At 38.2% G+C, this 19,569-nt stretch overlaps 1 protein-coding gene and 1 long non-coding RNA gene across 2 annotated transcripts in view; one reads left to right on the forward strand and one right to left on the reverse strand.

The window, feature by feature from the left end:
* Nucleotides 1-3,829, reverse strand: part of CNTNAP5 (contactin associated protein family member 5) — an 861,846-nt gene extending 858,017 nt beyond the window's left edge. The window contains exon 1 of the mRNA XM_015109883.3: nucleotides 3,384-3,829. Within this exon, the coding sequence (XP_014965369.3) occupies nucleotides 3,384-3,465 (82 nt within the window). The 5' untranslated portion in view covers nucleotides 3,466-3,829. The remainder of the gene's footprint in view (nucleotides 1-3,383) is intronic.
* A 112-nt stretch (nucleotides 3,830-3,941) lies between these two features.
* LOC144333299 (uncharacterized) lies at nucleotides 3,942-18,595 on the forward strand. Its single transcript, XR_013401844.1, has 3 exons — nucleotides 3,942-4,450; nucleotides 13,738-13,852; nucleotides 16,147-18,595. It is a non-coding gene; the product is annotated as an uncharacterized LOC144333299 (long non-coding RNA).
* The last annotated feature ends 974 nt before the right edge of the window (nucleotides 18,596-19,569 follow it).

Raw genomic sequence — 19,569 nt, forward strand, 5'->3', positions numbered from 1 at the left:
TGTAGCAACAAACTTAAGATACTGTGCTTGGAAATCATTCAAAGTGATGTATAGCTCAAAATTAAAGCTCTTTATAATCTCACAACCTATACTTATTGTTAAAAATAGTAAGTAACGACACCATATGTGTTCCATGCATTCCTGCTATCTTCTGAATGCACACTCTATCACTGTAATTGTCTTTTAACATACTTAATATTTAAAGAATTTTCTCAGTAATATATGTACCTGCTGTTCTGTTTTGGAGCAGATGCATACCTAAATTGCTGTTTTATACTCAAGCCTGTGAGCACTAAAAGGTTGAATAACATAACAGGTATTTGAACCCTTAGCTGTGGCATAACTAGGGCTAGAACTCCTCAGCTCTTCTAACTCCCAGTTTCACTGTAACCAACTATCAAGTCATATCACTTCTTCTTGTGTCAAAGGAGTTAATATTATATGTAAAATGACTTTTTGTTAAACATTGGCCTACTATATCTACATTCAAAGTTAACTAATTCCCTCAGGGTAAACCCAAAGGAAGAATTGTAGCTATTTAATATCCTGAAAATCTGAAATGAGGGAATTTCTGCAGTTTTTATTACTGGTAGGTAATTATGTTCTCTGCAAAGATTCATAATACCTGTACTGAAGCTGGCCCTTCTAACCTGACTTTATTTTAATTTTGTTTAATTAGAAACTTACAAAATCTATAACTGGGCAAGCATTCATCTTTCCTTTGAAATTAAAAGCCCAAATTTTGGTCAGATTATGAGAAATGTAAGTGCACGTGCACACACACACACACACACACACACACACACAAAAACACACCACACCACAATGACAACCACCAACAACATATTATTATAAGAATAATAAAAACAATTAGAAGTTATGTATACCTGAAGAAAGTCCACAAGTGTAACTATATACCATGGAAAATATTGGGTTAATAATCCATTTTCAAGGCTATTGTCACAAATGTCATGAAGTATTACTTCAAAATATAGGAAGAATGATCTTGTAAAAAAATTTTCCAAATAAACTTTTATAAAGTGACTATTTGAAAAGAAATTGCTAATGTTCAATATATGTATACAAATATTAATTGATTATAGATAAAAATAAACCCAAGTCTTATATTTAATGAATAAAGTGTGTGGTCAGTAGAAATCTAAAGGAATTGTGGAATTTTAATGCATTTTTCTTAGAGCTTCTGCATCATAGGTTATGAAGACACCAAAATATACCAAGTTCAGAGCTAATCTTTTTCCGCTGTTCTATTATTCACTCAATTAATAGATTTTGTACAGCATAATGATCATTAATGATTATTCCTTAAGAACATTGACCCTAAAATATTTAGCAAGCAGCGAGCATTCAATTGAAATGTTGATTGGAAATGGGGAAATTAAACTGTCACTGATAAAATACTAAAGCTCATTATCACAAAGTTTCATTTTAAATGTTCAGAATTAGCTTTATTACTGCATCGGTAATGATAAGCATGAGTCTTAAATCCATGTCATTTAGGTTTTATGAGCATTATTAAAACACATTAACCACAATTCAATTAATTTACAAAATAAATGCTATTCTACAATATTTGTTTTACTGGCTCTTAAGCAAAGCTGTTGCATTAGGAAGTCCAAAGCCATATGCCTATGGAGTATATTTTACCCTTATCTCTCACCCCCATCTTTGTGGCTTTTCAAAGTATTCACTCTCCTCAGATAGGTAAATGTGCTGAAGGGAAAACACAGCTAGCTTGCTGCCACGCCTTTGTATCATTAGGACAATACTGACCTCTAGTGTTCTAGAAGGTGGAGAAACTAGTCCAGCACTGTGCCTTACTTCCTCTTACTAACCACTTAGATCTTTTTCTAAAGCAACACGGGAACAATTTCATAGAAGAAGAAGAAAAAGAAGGAGGTGGAAGACAAGGAGATGAAGAAGTAAACGAAAAAAGTCAGATTCCAACTGCTCCTACATATTCTCTGAAATAATTTATAAACCAGGGCCCTTTGGATCCTCCTTTAGAGAGGATGATCCCTTTAGCCTTCCTGTAGAATACAAACTTTAATACAATCGGTATAAGGCATTACGACTAACTGTAGATGCTGTCCCTCCAAAACTTCTGACCACAGATAGAAACACTGGCTCAGTTTTGAACATTTTTCTGTATACTACATTTGTTCAATTATCTTCCCTTGAGACATAACTCTGGGGATAAATGCACAGGGTCCTCTAGGACCTAAGTGGGTGGAGAGTGAGGTAGAAAGGCCCCTATGTGGTAAGTAATCTTCCTACTGTTCTCTAACCATGATAGTGCAAATTACAAAAAATAAAAAATAAAACTCTTCCAATATGGGTAATATTTTTGAGCTTCATGACAGGAATAAGGGATATGGGAGCAAGCCCAGAAACTTGAGGCACCTTGATAAACCATCTTTGGAAACAACACAGATGGCTTAATTGCATTCTTTCTCATTTAGGAGGTCCCAGAGCTGGAAAAACTTCCTCTCCTCAGCCTAGAGAGGCAGCTGAGAAATTGAGCCTGAACCTCTCACAGCTCCAGAGATTTATTCAAGTTTGACGGACTGGATTCTTTAAATATATAGTGCAGTTGGTGGATCCCCGGGAGTCCAGCCTTCCTGCCTATTAAATTAAATGTCCTGCACTTGCCGGGGTTAGATCTTGGACGACAGAGTGTACACTTAGTGTATACTCATTAATGTTCATAAGCACAAAGATTTTTGGGGTGGGGTGTGCATCAAAGCTCTTCCTCCTCTAATAGGGGCAGCCATTGATCTTGTGGTTGACTACAGTGGTCCATGACTCTTAGGCCAAAACTCCCAATCCTGTTAAACCGGTGCCCATTGGTTGCAGGATACCCCAACTAGAGCCTTCTACCTAGGGCAGAACGCAGAGCCACATATCGTGGGGTGCTCGGTATACTGCAAATCTGAGGCACTGCATTCAGAGATGAGGCACTGTCACCGAGCACGGTGGCTGGGAGCTTCTCCATCCCAGGAAGCTCAGCTCCCAGTGCATTCTGTCTGAACCGGGGGCCCTTCTCCGGAAAAAGCCCTGGCTGAGATCATGCAGGCATGGAACGCGGAGCTAGCAGGAGATTAAGGGAAGAGAAACCCTTCCTCATCCCCTAAACTTTGCGATAACGGAAGAAGGCAGGAAATCCAGCAGGGCTGGCTCATTTGAGCTCTGCTAACTTTTGGGATGGTTGGAGTGATGGAACCACACTGATTAGCTTTTTTTTTTTTTTTTTCCGTTTCCTTTGCCCAAAGCAGACACAATCGAGTACGCTTAGACAGTTGATTGTCTTTCTGAATGCGATCGTTTTCCACCTCACCTACCCGCCCCCAGCTCCTCGTACTCACAATTTGTCGCTGTTAATCCTAAATGCCACAAGCCGGAGAACAGCAAAGTCAAAACGCTGGTCAGCCGTGGTACAGAATCCATTTCCCCCGAGTGAGCGGTCCCTCCCAATGGAATCCCAAATTCGCAGTCGCCAGCCGCGGCTTCTTCTCGCTCGCTCTCTTCTCTGCACGGCCTGACCCCCTCCCACCCCCCCTTGGAGAGGCACTTGCTCTTTCACACCATCCCGTGCCCAGACGCTCCACCGAAACCGTGGCGGGGGAGTCTCCGGAGGTGCAGCTGGGGCTACGGTCCCCGCAACAGCCGCTAGCTGGACTCGCCTTCCTCGCCCGCCTCTTCCTTCTCTTCCTCCCTCCTTAACGGTGCAAATCCAAACCCAATTAGAACGACAAGCGCCGGAGCTCGGTGGACAGCCAAATCCACCTCTTCGGGCGCGAGAGCTGGAATCAGCACCGGGGTGGCGGACAGCTCCTTATAGGCGAGCGGGGCCGCGCGGCGCCGCCCACAGCCAGGCCCGCCCCGCGCTCGCCTATAAGAGCAGCCTGGGCGGGTCTTTGCCCCGCTCCGGCGCTTTTCCTCCAGGCAGCCTAGCCGGTGCGGTGCGCTTTGGCTACCTGGGAGTGAAACGGAAAGGAGATTCTCTCTCTCTCTACCCTCCACCGGCTTCCTCTTCCCTTCCCCCCATTTGGGGAACGAGTAGAGGTATTGAAATTTAAAGGAGATTTTCAAAGACCGCTGCTGAAGGATGCTAATAGGAGCTGGAAGACAAGCGCATTAGGAAGAGGGAATTTCCCACGGAAAGCTTTGTAATGAGCTAACGAGATGCGTTCCTCCACCCCACCTTTGGAGGGGAGGGGAAAACAGAGCTTGAATTACGCATTTAATTTCCCCTGCGTTCGTTCCCTAATGGGAAAAGCTGATGGGTCTCGATAGGATCGGGATTTCTGGTTTCGCGGTTTAACGTTGTGCGCGCTCCCCTGCTTGCAGACCCCACAGCTACTCCCACCGCTCATCCTCTCGCCGGTCTTGGCGTCTGCGTCTCCCGCCCGCTGTTGGCGCGTTGCTTCGGGCAGGTATTGCAAGGTGCTCGGGGCTCTGGATTCCAAGTCAGTGGTTCACTGACATCTCAGGGAGACGGAGAGAGGAGACACACATGGGTGTGGTAGTGATGAGAGTCAGGGTGGAAGCCCGGGTTGGCTCATAGAATTCAAAGTATGAGGACTCTGCTGTAGGGATTTGAATTTTGAAAAAGGGAAAGAGTGATTTGGGTTTCTTTCTAGACACCCCCTCTTACAAATTTTGTTTCTGTTTTTGGCTTCTAGTATACATCTGGAAACTCTCCTGCTTTATCATAAATCAACTTAGTTTGTTTTTATTGGAAGCTGTCAGAGAGCTGTCAAATCTTAACAAAATGAGGGACCATAATGATTTCTCCTATTTGAAGCTTACAATGAAGTTAGGGTTGATGAACTCTACCCACTTCAGAGGAATCTGATGTCTCCCTCTCTCCTCATCCTCCTCTTACCTTCAACAGAAGCAATTATACAATCTTATTTGTCATTGTAGACTCCTGACAATCCTGGCTGCACAACTATAGATGGGACTAGGTTTCAAGCAGCTTCTGCATGAATCCTGAGGTTAACCTTGTGTTTTTTGGTTACAGCTAGACTCACATCACTGAAATATTAAGAGATAGTTGAATGACAACTGGATTAGTGACCTCATCATTTTATTAGAGAAGAAAGAATTTTGAGGGTCCTATCACTTACACATAAATGATCCTCTTCTCTCTAAGCTTCTAACTAAAGATGATTATGTAAGTCGCTAGATTCCTGGGCAAACTGAAAGACTTTCCCAGCTGGAGTTTTAGTTAGAGTGCATGGTAGGGTGCAGTGGAGGACCACACCCAGAAGATGGTGAATGTCAACATATCGAGGCTGAGATGACCTAAGGAGCTGTCCTCTTGGCAGCTGGGAAGGGGTCTGAAGAGAGGAGAGGGCTGAGGTTCAAAATCTATCTGCATGGGTTTCTTTTTTCCTTCTACCAAGGGTACTGAGGAGCTGCCACCCAACCCCTAGCCTTTGAGGATCCCATGGTGAAAAACATTTATCTGGCTATTAATCATACTAAGAAGTCTAGAGAAATATACTGAGCCATTACAGCTTGGTATGTTCTAATTGTATGTAAACACTTAGGCATTTTTAAAAGTAGAATAGTACAGATATAACTGAAGCTCCTTTTGCATTTTCTCTGATCCCATTCATCTGCCATCATACCTAGAAGTAAACACTTTACTTATCTGGTGTATATCATTCCTATACATAATGTTTTTAAACTTTTACCATACATATTTATCTCCCTGAACAATATGTAGAGTGCTTTGTCTTTAACCAATACATAAGTGGTGCCATGTTCTTTCATTTTGCACCTTGCAATTTACTTAGTACTATAATTTTGAAATGTATGTATCCAGCTACATAAAGTCCTAGTTATTTTATTATAACTACTGTATTGTATTTCATTTCATAAATATGCCAAAATATATTCATTAATTCTTTGATGTATGGATCTATAGATTGTTTCCAGGGTTGTTGATATTTCCCTTTAAAAAGTACAATCTTGTACCTGTCTTTTAGCTATTCTTGCTCATATACTGAAGAGTAGAATTTCTGGACCATAGGAAATGCTTGTCTTCAGCTTTACCAGGTATTTTCTGTTATTCTTAAAATGATGGTACCAATTCATAAGTGTCCTCCCCCTAGTTCCACATCCCTAACAACTCTTCAAGACCCCTCTCTTTATGAATAGGAATATGATAATCAGACAACACGTCTTTTGTCACTGAGTTTAATGTTCCACTATATAATTCCACCTTCTACACCTCACACCCCCCAAAATGTTTAGTTTAATATAACATTTCAAAAATTATAGAATATGTTGGCTTTGTCTTCTGGCAGGATGGCTTAAAATTAATTATCTGTGCCAGTAAAATGTGCTTAGGATAGATATGAACAGGCAATTAGGAAATTTTTTGCCATGAAGCCCTCAAACTGTGAATGGTATTCAAGTTATTAGTAAATATTGGAACTCTGTATTCATATGTCTATGTGCAGACCCAGTGTACAGTGTATAAATTTCACCTAATTTAAACTCCTATTTACAGTTGTAGCTTTTTGTTTCTCTCCCTCAAACACACCTGTTCTCAGAGCAAGTTGAGCCTTAAATGTCAGACATGTGTCTAATATTTGTTAACATTTTAGTAAGAATACTGCAGCTCTGAATGTAGTGAGGGGTAAACAGCTGTTCCTCTGAGACAATAGTGTAAACAATGCCGTCTTCTGGGGGCATTCTGCCAGCAAGTATTTATTAGCAATAGAATATTAATCACCATAAAAACTGTTTTCAGCCAGATTGATATTTACCTATTGAAATTCTTTTGTAAAGCTTTTAGTCTGATAAATCCACTGTCCAAATGGTGAAGCAGAAGCTGAGTAAACTCCCTTTTCTCCCCCATGTTTCTCCATATAGAAAACTAACTCATCTTTGCAGAGCACTCTGCTTTGAAGAGGCTTAAAAGTTCTGCATGGATGGAGCAGGTTGAACATGAACAGAACATGGGGGAAAAATGGATAATTTTGAAACCCCAAAATGTCTGTATTTTCAAGATGATAAATCTGACCATCTCCTCAAGACAAACTTCTATTTGAAATCCTAAAAAAAAGAAATGAAACGGATAGGATGGCATTTCATTGTTTCTTTTCTTTGATTTTCCCTTGAGCGCTTCCACTTATTTTTCCTTAGGAGACAGAAGGAAAGAATCATTCATCAAATGGAATCTTTGCATTGGAATATTCAACAAGTGGTTCATCTCACTGATTTTATAATTCTCTCGTGAGGCATACAGAAGGCATGTTTGGTCATCTCCATTTTATTGATGGGATACTAAGAGGAGACTGATATTGACATGATAAATGTCACACGGAATTAATGGCTCCAACCCACAGGGGCACAAAAAATGAAGGTCTCCTCCCTCCCCCATTCTATTTCTTTTCTCTTTAGAAAGCTTACTGGTAAAAGTCACTATGACATAGGGACACCTTGAATGTATTGAAGAAAAATCCACATATAATCACAGTAGGCTACTCTATTTTTAATATCAGTTCTTTTGGATTATTTTGACTTCTCATGTTATGGTTTGTGGTAAGGACTAAAGGCTAACATCTGTTGCCACCCAAATCTTCAAAATAGAGTTTTTCAGAATATTGATGTGGCAGAAAGCTAATTATTTTTCTTTTCATTCTTTCTTGTTTCATATTTTTTTCTTTATTTTTGGTTCCTCCTTAATAGTATGTTGCCAGTAATATGATACAGAGTGTGGGAAATAGAAAAAAAACTATCTGCTTCCACAGAGTTAGGTATTATTTAGAAAACTAAGATGTAAACACATTAAAAAGTTCACAATACAAATTAGCATGTGACTATGTGTCAAATCTCTGAGATTACAAATGCTATGTGAGTTTTTAAGTTGACAAAGATTGCGTCCTCTGGGAAAGCTAAGTTGCCCTTGGCATAATGAATCGGTTCTTTGTCTCCTTGGAAGTAGGGGGATTTGAGTCACCCTGGGCCTTAAAGGTTGCTATTCAGATGAGGTCAAGTCAGGTATATTTGCATAACAGGAAAGTCAAGTCTTAGAATCATGAAGACAGAATTCTACTTTTGCAGAAGAGTGTTCAGATTAAGACCCATTAACTTTAGCCACATATGGAGAAAAATCTACTTCAGCTTCTCCCCACTACTTCTCTCCCCGTCTCTTCTAGTTCTCACTTAAGCCCTATCTTGTCACAATACTTATCCTTGACATCAAAAATAGTGATCTTCTGTCATCTGCCTCCTGCCAGTACGAGGGCCTTCTCTGTTAGAGGCCTTTGCCAGGTGTGCATGCTTCTCAGCTGGTAAGATGCTGTGCTGTTGCATATACTACTCTTTCCTCTTTGCCTGGGCTTTTTGTTCCACTGGCAAACGTTCAAGTCTAGACTCCACTAACAATTCTCTCTTTCCCTAACTCAGTAATTTCTCAAGAGTAGTTTCCTGAATAATATTTAACTTTGAGTTTTCAGTACACATAGTAGGTTTTCAAGGAACAGTTGATGTCTGATAATGTTAGCTATAAAAAGTCTTTGTCAGTTCTTTCAGGGGTTATAGCGATCCCCCAATCCACTCTTTGCACCAGAATGCAGAGGCTCCTTTAAGGACATTTATCCTTATTTACCTTAAAACCAAGATGTCAACTATATAAAAAAAAATCACTGAAAATGCAGTTTAGGATTAATATCCTGATAGTTTATTTTCCTAGTCACATGTTTCTCCAACATTTAGATTTATTTCTCAGAGGGAATTTACCCTCTAAAGTATCTATGTAATTGCATTGGTACAAATCTAGCCATGCCACATCCAGAAACATATGTCAAAAATCATGTTTCTTTTTCATTTATTTCTGCCTCTCTCTAAAAGAACTGCTGCCTATAATCACGAAGAAGTCATTTTGATATATATAGCATTTCAGGAGAAACTTGTTTGAGATAATTAAATGAAAATAATTCTGAGCTTAAAATAGGAAATTCTAAGTATTAGCCTTGCCTTTGAAGCTTACTATTACGAGGCCTGGAGTATATAACTTGGTTTCTTTGAGATTCCATTTCCATACCTGTGAATTGTGAATTATGATAATCCCTAGCTTTGGTATTTGTGCATATTCAAAGGAATCATATATTTAAAAATACTTTTGTTATACGGACACAAGTTGTAAATGCTATGTCCTAGCCTGAAGAAGACAATTTATTGAGTCCATAATCACAGGATTTCTAATGCATTTTATTTGCCAGTTCAAGTAAAAATAAGTGCAAACATCTATAAATATTACTCATTCTAGTGGAAACCTGCATGATTTATTACTCAAAATAATCACAGTAATTTAATTAACTCAACATTAACTTATTGAGCAACACTAATGTGCCTAGCCTTGTCTAATTTTTTTCTTTTTTCTTTTTTTTTTTTTTGGCTAAATAGATGTCATCAATGACCTGGTCCTATCTGAAGTTTTTTATACTTTCCACAGTTTCTAGCTGGGAAGTTGACATGCACAACAAACACAATGAGTGCTTATAGGAGAGGAACAATTTAATCCTATATTTTTCAAGTCCATCCAAGTGGCAGACATTGAGGTCCTGGTCAACAGTCAATTCCAACTTTTTCCTTGATTCCGAAACAGGCTGGTAAAGAAATCACAATTGGAGTAAGCCTACCGTAGCAACTGCATATCCCTTTGAGAGTGATTATCTGATGCTCGCCGTGTGACTCAGTTCTGACCAAAAAGACTCAAGAGGAAAAAGAGATCTTCTTAGGAAAAGAGAGAAGAGTGGGAATAAAAAGGCCATTGCTATTGTAGTTTTCCCCACAGCATGGACAATATCTTGTGAGGGGATGAGGTTTGTAATAACAATAGCCAATTTAGGACCCTAAACAGTTGGCCAAGACTACAAGATGAGAAAAAACAAAGATGGACATTTCCTGAATCTTTATCACAACATTAAATTATTTCTACTCAAGAACCATAAATATCTTTACTCTTTAAGCTACTACTTGTTAAGTCCTCTAGAAGAAAATAAAACAGTGTTCATTAAATATCAACCTGCAGTAGGCATTTGACTTTGTTTTCTCTTTTAGAATTCATGGCAAAATTCTGAAGGCAGTATCATTAGCTACATTTGGCATATAAAGATATTTTTTAAACTCCTGAAATTTAAGTAACGTTGTCCAAAACACAAAGCTATTATTTAGAAGTGCAAGGATCTGAACCTGTGTTTTCTGATACCAGATTTTTGGTTTATCATGTCATTGCTCAGTGCCACAGCTGTTCACAAATGAAATACATCTACTAAATCTGTGTGTTTGTAGAGTATGTGTGTGTGTGTGTGTGTGTGTGTGTGTGTGAATTAATCTGATCATTTGAGCCCATATATGATTGACAATTTGACTTCTATAAAAATTATTTTTAGTGTTACAAAGGCCCTGTTTCTGTCTCTTAGGGAATAGCTTACTTCACAGCCAATGTGTTATTACTCAGTTTGTTAAAGGCAATTAATGAAGAACAGCAGGTATCTGTTCTGTCCTAGGTGCACATCTGATATTTAAGTCAGGCTGACATCTAAACCTAAGATCTGTGATAGCCACTACTAGGAAAACTGTTTTACAAAATTTTCCAAGGATATATTTTTCAGGAAATAAATTATTTGGAAGAAGAAAGAGCTGATTTCAAAAGATTATTTTATTGTATAATCTAATCCCTAGTATTTATGTCCTTTTATCCCTTTTGAATTTAAATCAGCACACAAAGCACAGTAAAAACATTTATAATTTGCTTTTTATTGGCATTTTTAATAAGGTGGAAAGAATGTTAGCCTAGAGCCAGCAGGGGGTGTGCTGACTAGTAGGAAGTAAAAAATGCAGAGCAGATTTGAAGCAGCAGTGTGAGAAACTTTGTAGGCTGCTGAATTCTTGTTTATTTGTGGGAAAGTGGAGAGAGGACACAGGAGAAGGCACCAAAACACAAAAACAAATCAAAAACAGAAAAATAAATCTGCTGATGATGTTTTTAAAATCGTTGTTTACAACTGTTGCTACCTCTACTAAGAAATCACACGAGACCTAGAATAATAATTGTTTATAATCCAAAATATTGAATACAAATTATCTTATTTTTAATGTTATTTTTAAAATATGCCACCTGCTTCTTTCGATGGAAAACTTCTCGATTTTAGCCCTGGTAGAGGCACTGCAAATACTAGTTTAATTAGACTTAGGCTGCACATATTATTAGTAGATCATGACGTAGCACTGAAAGCAAAAGGCCTTCAAACAGCAGAGAAACTTGCTGTCTAGTAAATACACTTTTATTTTTCCTTTTGCATGAAGGAAAATTTATTTTAAAGGGCAAGTTATATATATATATAAAAAACCTAATACATTTTTAATTAAAAATTATTAAAATAGGGAGGTTTTCAAAGAGTCAGTTATATGATGTCATTTAAGTGGAGCGTATCTTGATGCAATTTGCACAAGATTTTTTGTAAATCTGGCAATGTGTAATTAGATGCTAGGAGTACACAGTAGCTATGCTCAAGCTTCATGCAACTTAAGAAAGAGGATTGGTATAAAAGGGAAAAAGAAAAACATGACATAGTTGAGAAGTCAGTAAACCCTGTCCTACAGGCCCAAACTGGCCGGCTGCTTGCTTTGGTAAGTTCGTAAGCTTGAATGATTGCTACATTTTCTAATAGTCAAAAAGAATCACGAAAAGAATAACATCTGTGACACATGTAAATTACATAAAATTCAATGTTTACTGTCCACCATAAATTGTGTGTGTTTTTTTTAACACTACCATGCTAATTTGTTTGTGTTATCTAATCTACGGCTGCTTTTGCACCAATTGTGAAGTTCAGAAATTACCACAGAAACTATGTGATCTGCAGAGAATCCCTTGAACACGGGAGGCGGAGGTTGCGGGAGGCGGAGGTTGCAGTCAGCCTAGATGGAGATGGTACCACTGCACTCCAGCCTAGGCGACAAGATGACTCTCTCCGACAAAAAAAAAAAAAAAAAAAAAAAAAAAAAAAAATATATGACCCACAAAGCCTAAATTATTTACTATCTGACTCTGCAGAAAAGGTCTGTTGACCTCTGACAGAGTCTAGCAAGTGTATCCTACTAGAACAGGATACAAGGTATAGAAGGACTATGCAATAGGGGGCATGATGGTTCATTCATCCATTCAGGATTATTATTATTATTTTTATTTTTATCAAGACCTTTGGATGTGCCAGATACTGTGGGATAAGACTAACAACATTGTCTCTGAAATCTTAGAAAACACAGGCTGTATATGTAGATTTAGTGATGTCTATTAAAGTGGGTTGAAACCATTTCTGCTCACCAAGTTGCATTTGAGACTTCAAATTATTACCCATCTCACTTCCCTTAAAAGTATAGAATAAATGTTATGCTGTACTTATCATTTCTCTGATATCTTAGGATTACTGATTATCGATCAGCCTTTATTACCTTCCAAAAAAATTCTGACAGCTCAGTATGACTGCATGTTTTTGTGCATACTTATGTTTCAGAATTGTGACATACTTTCAAACTTACAGAAAAGTTGCAAAAATTGTATAAAGAACTCCCGTTGTCATTTTACTTTTAGCATTTTTTCTTTTCTTTCTTTTTTTTTTTTTTTTTTTTTTTTTTGAGACAGAGTCTCGCTCTGTAGCCCAGGCTGGAGTGCAGTGGCACTATCTCGGCTCACTGCAAGCTCCGCCTCCCATGTTCACGCCATTCTCCTGCCTCAGCCTCCCGAGTAGCTGGGACTACAGGCTCCCGCCATTATGCTTGGCTACTTTTTTGTATTTTTAGTAGAAACGGGGTTTCACCATGTTAGCCAGCATGGTCTCGATCTCCTGACCTCATGATCCGCCCACCTCGGCCTCCCAAAGTGCTGGGATTACAGGTGTGAGCCACCGCGCCCAGTCGTCACTCCAGTTTTATAGAAGACGCTGAGACAGAAAAGGGATTTTTGTAATTGCCCAAGTTCACATGGCTAGTGAGAGGAGATAGTCAATTTCAGGCCAACTTCTCTCTAATTTGGAAGCCTTCCTAGAAACTTGAGTGAATGAAGTAATCAGTGAACTTGTATCCAATAAGTGGAAGAGCGTATAAGAGAGGTAGAATAACAGCACTGCATGTAAATGATTTTTTTCTAAAACCTTGTCTCTGAAAGCGAAAGAAATGTAACATGAGATGAAGGGATGTGAAATTGAGAAGGGAAAGAAGTATGCTTTAATTCAAATGGGAAAGAGGCAGCAGAGAGGGAGATGAAGGTGCAAGGGAAAGAGGCATAGGTGTTTTACAGTTACAGAGGGAGTCAAAATCAGAACTATGACAGTGGACACGGATGGTGCACGAGAAGGAATTGAGGATAGAAATAAGTATGTTGTTAAATGGGGAGAAGATGAGATTACGAAGGTCCTGCCAGGCAAACAGCTTCTGTCTTCCTAATGACTTAGGAAAAATATGGAGTCTGAAAATAATGGAGTCTGGTGCTAAAAAGAAGGGCTTAAATACAAGGAAATGAAAGTTGGAGTAATCCCTCAGAGTCACCGCACCTGGCAACTTTCAGCATTTTTTAAACATTTTGTCCTATTTTCTTAATATTTATCAATCTGTCTCTCTCTTTCTCTCTCTCTCTCGCTCTCTCTCTCTCTCCCCCCACTCCTCCCCTTCTCTGACTAAAAATCTCTACAGTTTATCTAGGTCTCCAACTCACTCAATACCTGTATCAACACAACAAAAGCCCAAAAAGTGGACAAACAGAAGGAGAACAACTATGAAGGCTCATGAAAACTCATGATTTAGTAAGGTTTGTCCCTGTCAGACAACTAATTACAATTACATTACATGACAGGGAAAAAAAATTACATGACATGACAGGAAAATACATTAGATTCCAGTGCACTAGGAATGTGATCACACCTCAAAGAGGACTCCACCTCATCTTGGAGTCAGGAAAGATTCCTAGAAAAAATGACTTATGTGGTGGGCTGAGAGAGATGGGAGGAGGATGGAGTGCTTGCACCTTTAGTTGACTTCGGGATGGAAAGAGAATGACTAGAAGGTAGACAACCAGAATTACTGTGACCACCAAGTGGACAGGTGATTTAGCTAAGAGCCAGACCACGTAAGTGTGAAGGGTTTGATATTGTATTTGTTGTTGAAGAAAGAAACCGGTATTGGAGAATTTGTTTGTTTCAAGGAGGGGAGTGGCTACTGGTTTTATATTTTATAGTTGTTTGGCTCCAAAAGTCAGTCAGGTCATTTCCAGATAAACTAATTCTCATAGATGCGTTAGTAATTACAATGAGATAATGTGTTGCTTCTCCATTCAACATAAGTTTTTACTTTAGGTGTTTTTAACACTTTACTCAAAGACGCAATAGCTTATGGATTTGAGATTTGGTCTTCAGAGTATTGGGCATATGCTTTTCATCTCACTTGATGTATATGATATAGAAGGCAAAATACATAAATTATTTGTATCTGTAAAATGGGATGGCAGCAAATCACAAAGTGTTGTGAAAATCAGAGGTGAGGTAAATGAAGTACAATGGCTAGTGCCTGCAGCACTCATTAAATAGTTACTGTTACTGATAATTAGGTGGCACTAAATATGACACCTTAAGACCCAGCAAGTCTTCCTTGGTAATATTTTGTTGCCTCTCTCATAGCAAAGCTTTGTAAGTGTTGCAAAATCATAGTCATTTTCTCTATTGAAGATAATTATGGGCAGGGCAAGGTGACTCATGCCTGTAATCACACCACCTTGAGAAGCAGAGGTGGGGGCATCACTTGAAGCCAGGAGTTTGGGACCAGCCTGGGCAATATAGCAAGACCTTGTCTATACAAAATAATAATAATAATAATAAAATTAGCCAGGTGACGTGGCACACACTTGTAGTCCCAGCTACTCTGGAGGCTGAGGTGGGAGGATCACTTGAGCGCAAGAGCTCTAGGCTGAAGTTAGCTATGATCATGCCACTGCCTTTCAGCCTCAAGAAAGAGGGAGACCCTGTCTCTAAAAAAGTAACAACAAACAAACAAACAAACAAAAATCACATTCCCTTCGGGAAACAAGACATTTAGAATGTGACCAGTGCACATCTTCTGCATGTTTCACATGTGTCTGGCAACTTGTTTCTACTGGACAATGATGATGCATTTTCTGAAAAAATAATAGCAAGTTTCAGAAACTAAATTGCAATGCCTCACAGTAAAGACCATTTTTTTGTCAATACAACCAAAAGGAATAGGCACAATAAAGCCATAAAAATTTATCGGGGGAAAAAGATGGAACATTTCTTTATTTAAAGAAGACTTTAGACAAAAAGCAAAATGCTGTAGCTCTGATTTTTGTTAAATGATTAGAGATGGAGGAAGATCAGAATTGTAGGTGCTGAATTTCAAAGTTTGGTGCTGAATTTACTAGACAAATATTTATCAAGGAAATTCTATATTTATAACTTGCTGACTCTATCCCCACTTCCTATGAATAGCATTCTTTCTTTGGTCTGATATTATTTCTAGTTTAGGAAAGAATCATCTGCTGTGTATAACCCTAGGAAGCATTTGTTTATAGCAGTAATGAGGATGGAGAAACTTCAGTTGGTTTCTTAGAAATCTTTTTGCTATACTCTTGGGATTACATATAAAATGTTATTTTCATCTTTTTCTTGTTTGTCAGAACATCTGATTAATCAATTTGAAAATCCATATTCTGGTTGTCTAGCAGATTTTCATTGGGTAAAAATGAAAACTAAATTCAGCATGAGTCTAGGAACTACCAGTGTGCAATTTCAGATTTATGGGATTGAATAGGATTCAATTAGATTTTGGGAAAAGAATATATATAAATAAAACATGTATCCAATTTAATTTTAATCAAACATTTTATATGGGGGATTTTAATGATTTCAGCTCACCATTTTTGAACCATTTGCATAACTCTATACTGACATTTGTTCTGCTATTAAACAGAAAATAAAGCGAGCCCAGATCAAATGGGTTAGAGGCAAATATGTGAAGATGATAACATCATTTAATGATGTGTTATAACAAAAAGGAAATCAAAGACATTGGTAACTTCGGTTTAATTCACAGATCACATTTCTCCACTTAGACTGATTTAAGAATTCAGGTTAGTTGACTACTATTAGCAAGACTTGCAATTATGTGAGGCAAGCACATCCACCTCTGTTCACTTGGGTTATTTATGTATAGCAGTAGATCATGAGGACATGGATAAAGGCATTGCACTTATTTTCTCCTTGAGCAGTTTCCACTGATATCTCTGATCCTGATACTGAATTACAGAACCCTGAGGATTCTGTATTGTTGTAATTCTAAACCTTTTGCTGTGGGGTTTAGCCTGTGGATAGGAAGAGTCAAACAAGAACAAGTTATACAGTTTCTCTGGCTAGATGATGAACAATACGTGCTTCCTGTCCTTATGATGTTCCCACATGTGGATGGTGAAGCAGGCACCAAGATGACTAAGCTAGAGCAACAAGATTTGGTGAATCCAGAGCTGACGAATAACAGTTCCTCTGGCCTGGAAGCAAAGGAGGAAATTCCAGGGAAGGCAAAGGCCCAAATTTGTGAACCTGTGTGCCATGTGCTGGGGAAAATTGAAACCTTCTAATAAACTAGAATGAATGTTGTGTGTATGGGAAGCCTATGGACTCAATGAGAAGAATAATTAGTGAATGTGTCCATGTGGTCTACATTTTAGGTGGGTCAGAAGGAAGGATTGAGTGCAGAAGACAAAATGTTAATCTGAAGTGGGGTCATTTTCATATTTAGGATTAAACAAGACTATAGACATTACCATTACAGTATAGAAATAAAAAATATGATGATATTTTTAAGTGTCATAACTTCTAATTATTTGCCATCATATTTTTGGTTTACTCCCTTTCAAATACACTTAAGCATAATTTTAGCCTAGAAGAGAGCAAGACCTAGTATTTGGCTAGTTCAGGGAGTGACTTACAAGCAAAGAGGTTCCAAACATGATTTCCCCAATTTCTTACATTTCTAAAGCAACCCAAGTAGAAATACTGGCAAAATATGACTGAATTTTCAAAAAATCAAGTCGCTTCTTTGAAGAGATGTTAAACTCCAGAGATCAATGTATAGACCTTTCCACTTAGCTTACAACTAGATAAAACGTTCTTTTGACCTGAAATGGCTTAGGACAAATTCTTTAACAAAAGAACTGATTAAACACTATTGTCACTAAAGCCTCACAATAGTTAAAGCATTTAAAGAGTTCTAAATAGGCTGAGCATTGACGTGTTAAAGGATTATGTTGAGCATCACCATATACACAGGAAAGTGTCCTTCAAAACCTACTACAGGGTATAATGGACCATACATGTTGTTGTTGTGAACAAATTGGCAAGATTCAAGGTTTTCTCTGGATTCTAGCATCTTTACAAAGAGAGTGTCTGTTGTTTTATAAAAGCATTTATTTACATCTTTATCAGGCATCCTCCAGTCCCATTGTGCTCAAACATGAGAGGTTAGGGCAATCTGTGGATTGGGGTGGATTTCTCTTCTGAGTCACTCCCAGACTAGGAAAGTGGCTCAGAAGAGTCACTGAGTGGGGAAACAGAGAACCAGGGATACCTCTGTGGCTCTGACCTAACTTAAAGCTCCAGATGGGTCTGACCTTTTCTCACTTTGCAATTTAGACCTGAAAAAAATGAGGCTGAAGGTGGCTCATCTTCCTCCCTTGAAAATGTTCTAAGAAGATGAACCACATTCTGTCCATACTGTCCAAGCCCCCAAACCATACCTTATAGCACAGGGGTTTGTTTCATTAGTACAAGAATAAATTGTCTTTGTTTTGCTAGAAAGCTCACAACTTTAAAACCTCCAAAAAATGAATGAATTATAATCTAGAACTTCAGATGTCTGTATCGTAATAGCTGGATATGCTTATGGAGTATGATAATGATCTTTTCCAGCAAAGTCTCACTTTGTACTCCACAAATACATACAATTATTATTTGAAAGTTAAATTAGTTTGAAAAACAATCTGTAGAAATATCAGTGTCTTCTGGGGAGGAAATTATTACATACACATCAACATTTGCCCAAATTTTAACACTTTGTTACCCTATGTCACTTTTGTGAAGTGATTATAGGGAAATTTTTCTAAATATAGAGTTTATCATAAGGAAGTTTTCTTAACTACAGAATCTTAAAAATGCACAAGGATATTCATTGCAATTTTGTTTTTAAAAGTAAAAAAACACTGGCTGGATTGGTGGCTTATACCTGTAATCCTAGAATTTTGGGAGACGGAGATAGGCAAATCACTTCAGGCCAGAAGTTCGAGACCAGCCTGGCCAACATGGCGAAACCCCCTCTGTACTAAAAATACAAAAATTAGCTGGGCGTGGTGGTAGGCGTCTGTAGTCCCAGGTATGTGGGAGGCTGAGGCATGAGGATTGCTTGAACTAAGGAGGTGGAGGTTGCAGTGAGCCGGGATTGCAGTGAGCCACTGCACTCCACCCTGGGCAACAGAGCAAGACTCCATGTCGAGGGAGGGAGGGAGGGAGGGAGGAAGGAAGGAAGGAAGGAAGGAAGGAAGGAAGGAAGGAAGGAAGGAAGGAAGGAGAGAGAGACAGAGAGAAAGAGAGAAAGAGAAAGAAAGAAAGAAAAGAGAAAGAGTAAAAGAAAGAGAAAGAAAAAGAAAGAAGAAAGAAAGAGAAGGAAGAAAGAAAAGAGAAGGTAAAAGAGAGAGAAAGAAAAAGAAGAAATAAAGAGAGAGAGAGAGAGAGAAAGAAAGAAAGAAAGAAAGAAAGAAAGAAAGAAAGAAAGAGAAAGAAAGAAAGAAAGAGTAATGTAAAAATATATAAATAGCCTCTATTCAATATCACAGGTTGGCCAATAAATTTTGTATGTATGTGAAATGAAATCTTACACAACTGCGGTCATTCCTAATTGTGAATAAAATGTAAACTTAAAAATTGTATGACACGCTAAGGGAAACAGCATACAATCTGAATTCAAAATGTAATAAAAATGCATATTCTGTATGTACATGGAAAAATAATAAAATAGAATAAACAAATACCTAAATAAATATGCTAGTATAGAAGCATTGTGGGATTTTTCTTTAAATTTTTTTTTGTTTAGTGCCATTATATCCATCTTTAAAAAGATAACTTAAAAATGCAGCAATGAAGATCACAGAGCAAAAGAAAGCCACTGATGATGACTAAATGAATTATAATGTTGACATTCTAATTACCACCAGTTAATGATACGAAGTCAGTTTACAAATTAGATAACCTCTTGTGAGAACTGAGAGGTAGAAGTAGGATTTCATTGCATGTTTCTGGTGAAGAATCTCACAGTAACAATGTGTGGCCAAGGAAGACAGAATATAAGAGAAGAAAAATAGGAAAACCAATAAGGTTGGCTTTATGTGGCATGTCGGGCACACATGGGTTTGGCTTTGCCTCTTTCATGGGCATTCTAGATTTACTAACAGTGGTGAACATGAGGTGC

Source organism: Macaca mulatta, chromosome 12, assembly GCF_049350105.2.
Source record: "Macaca mulatta isolate MMU2019108-1 chromosome 12, T2T-MMU8v2.0, whole genome shotgun sequence".
Lineage (NCBI taxonomy): Eukaryota > Metazoa > Chordata > Mammalia > Primates > Cercopithecidae > Macaca > Macaca mulatta.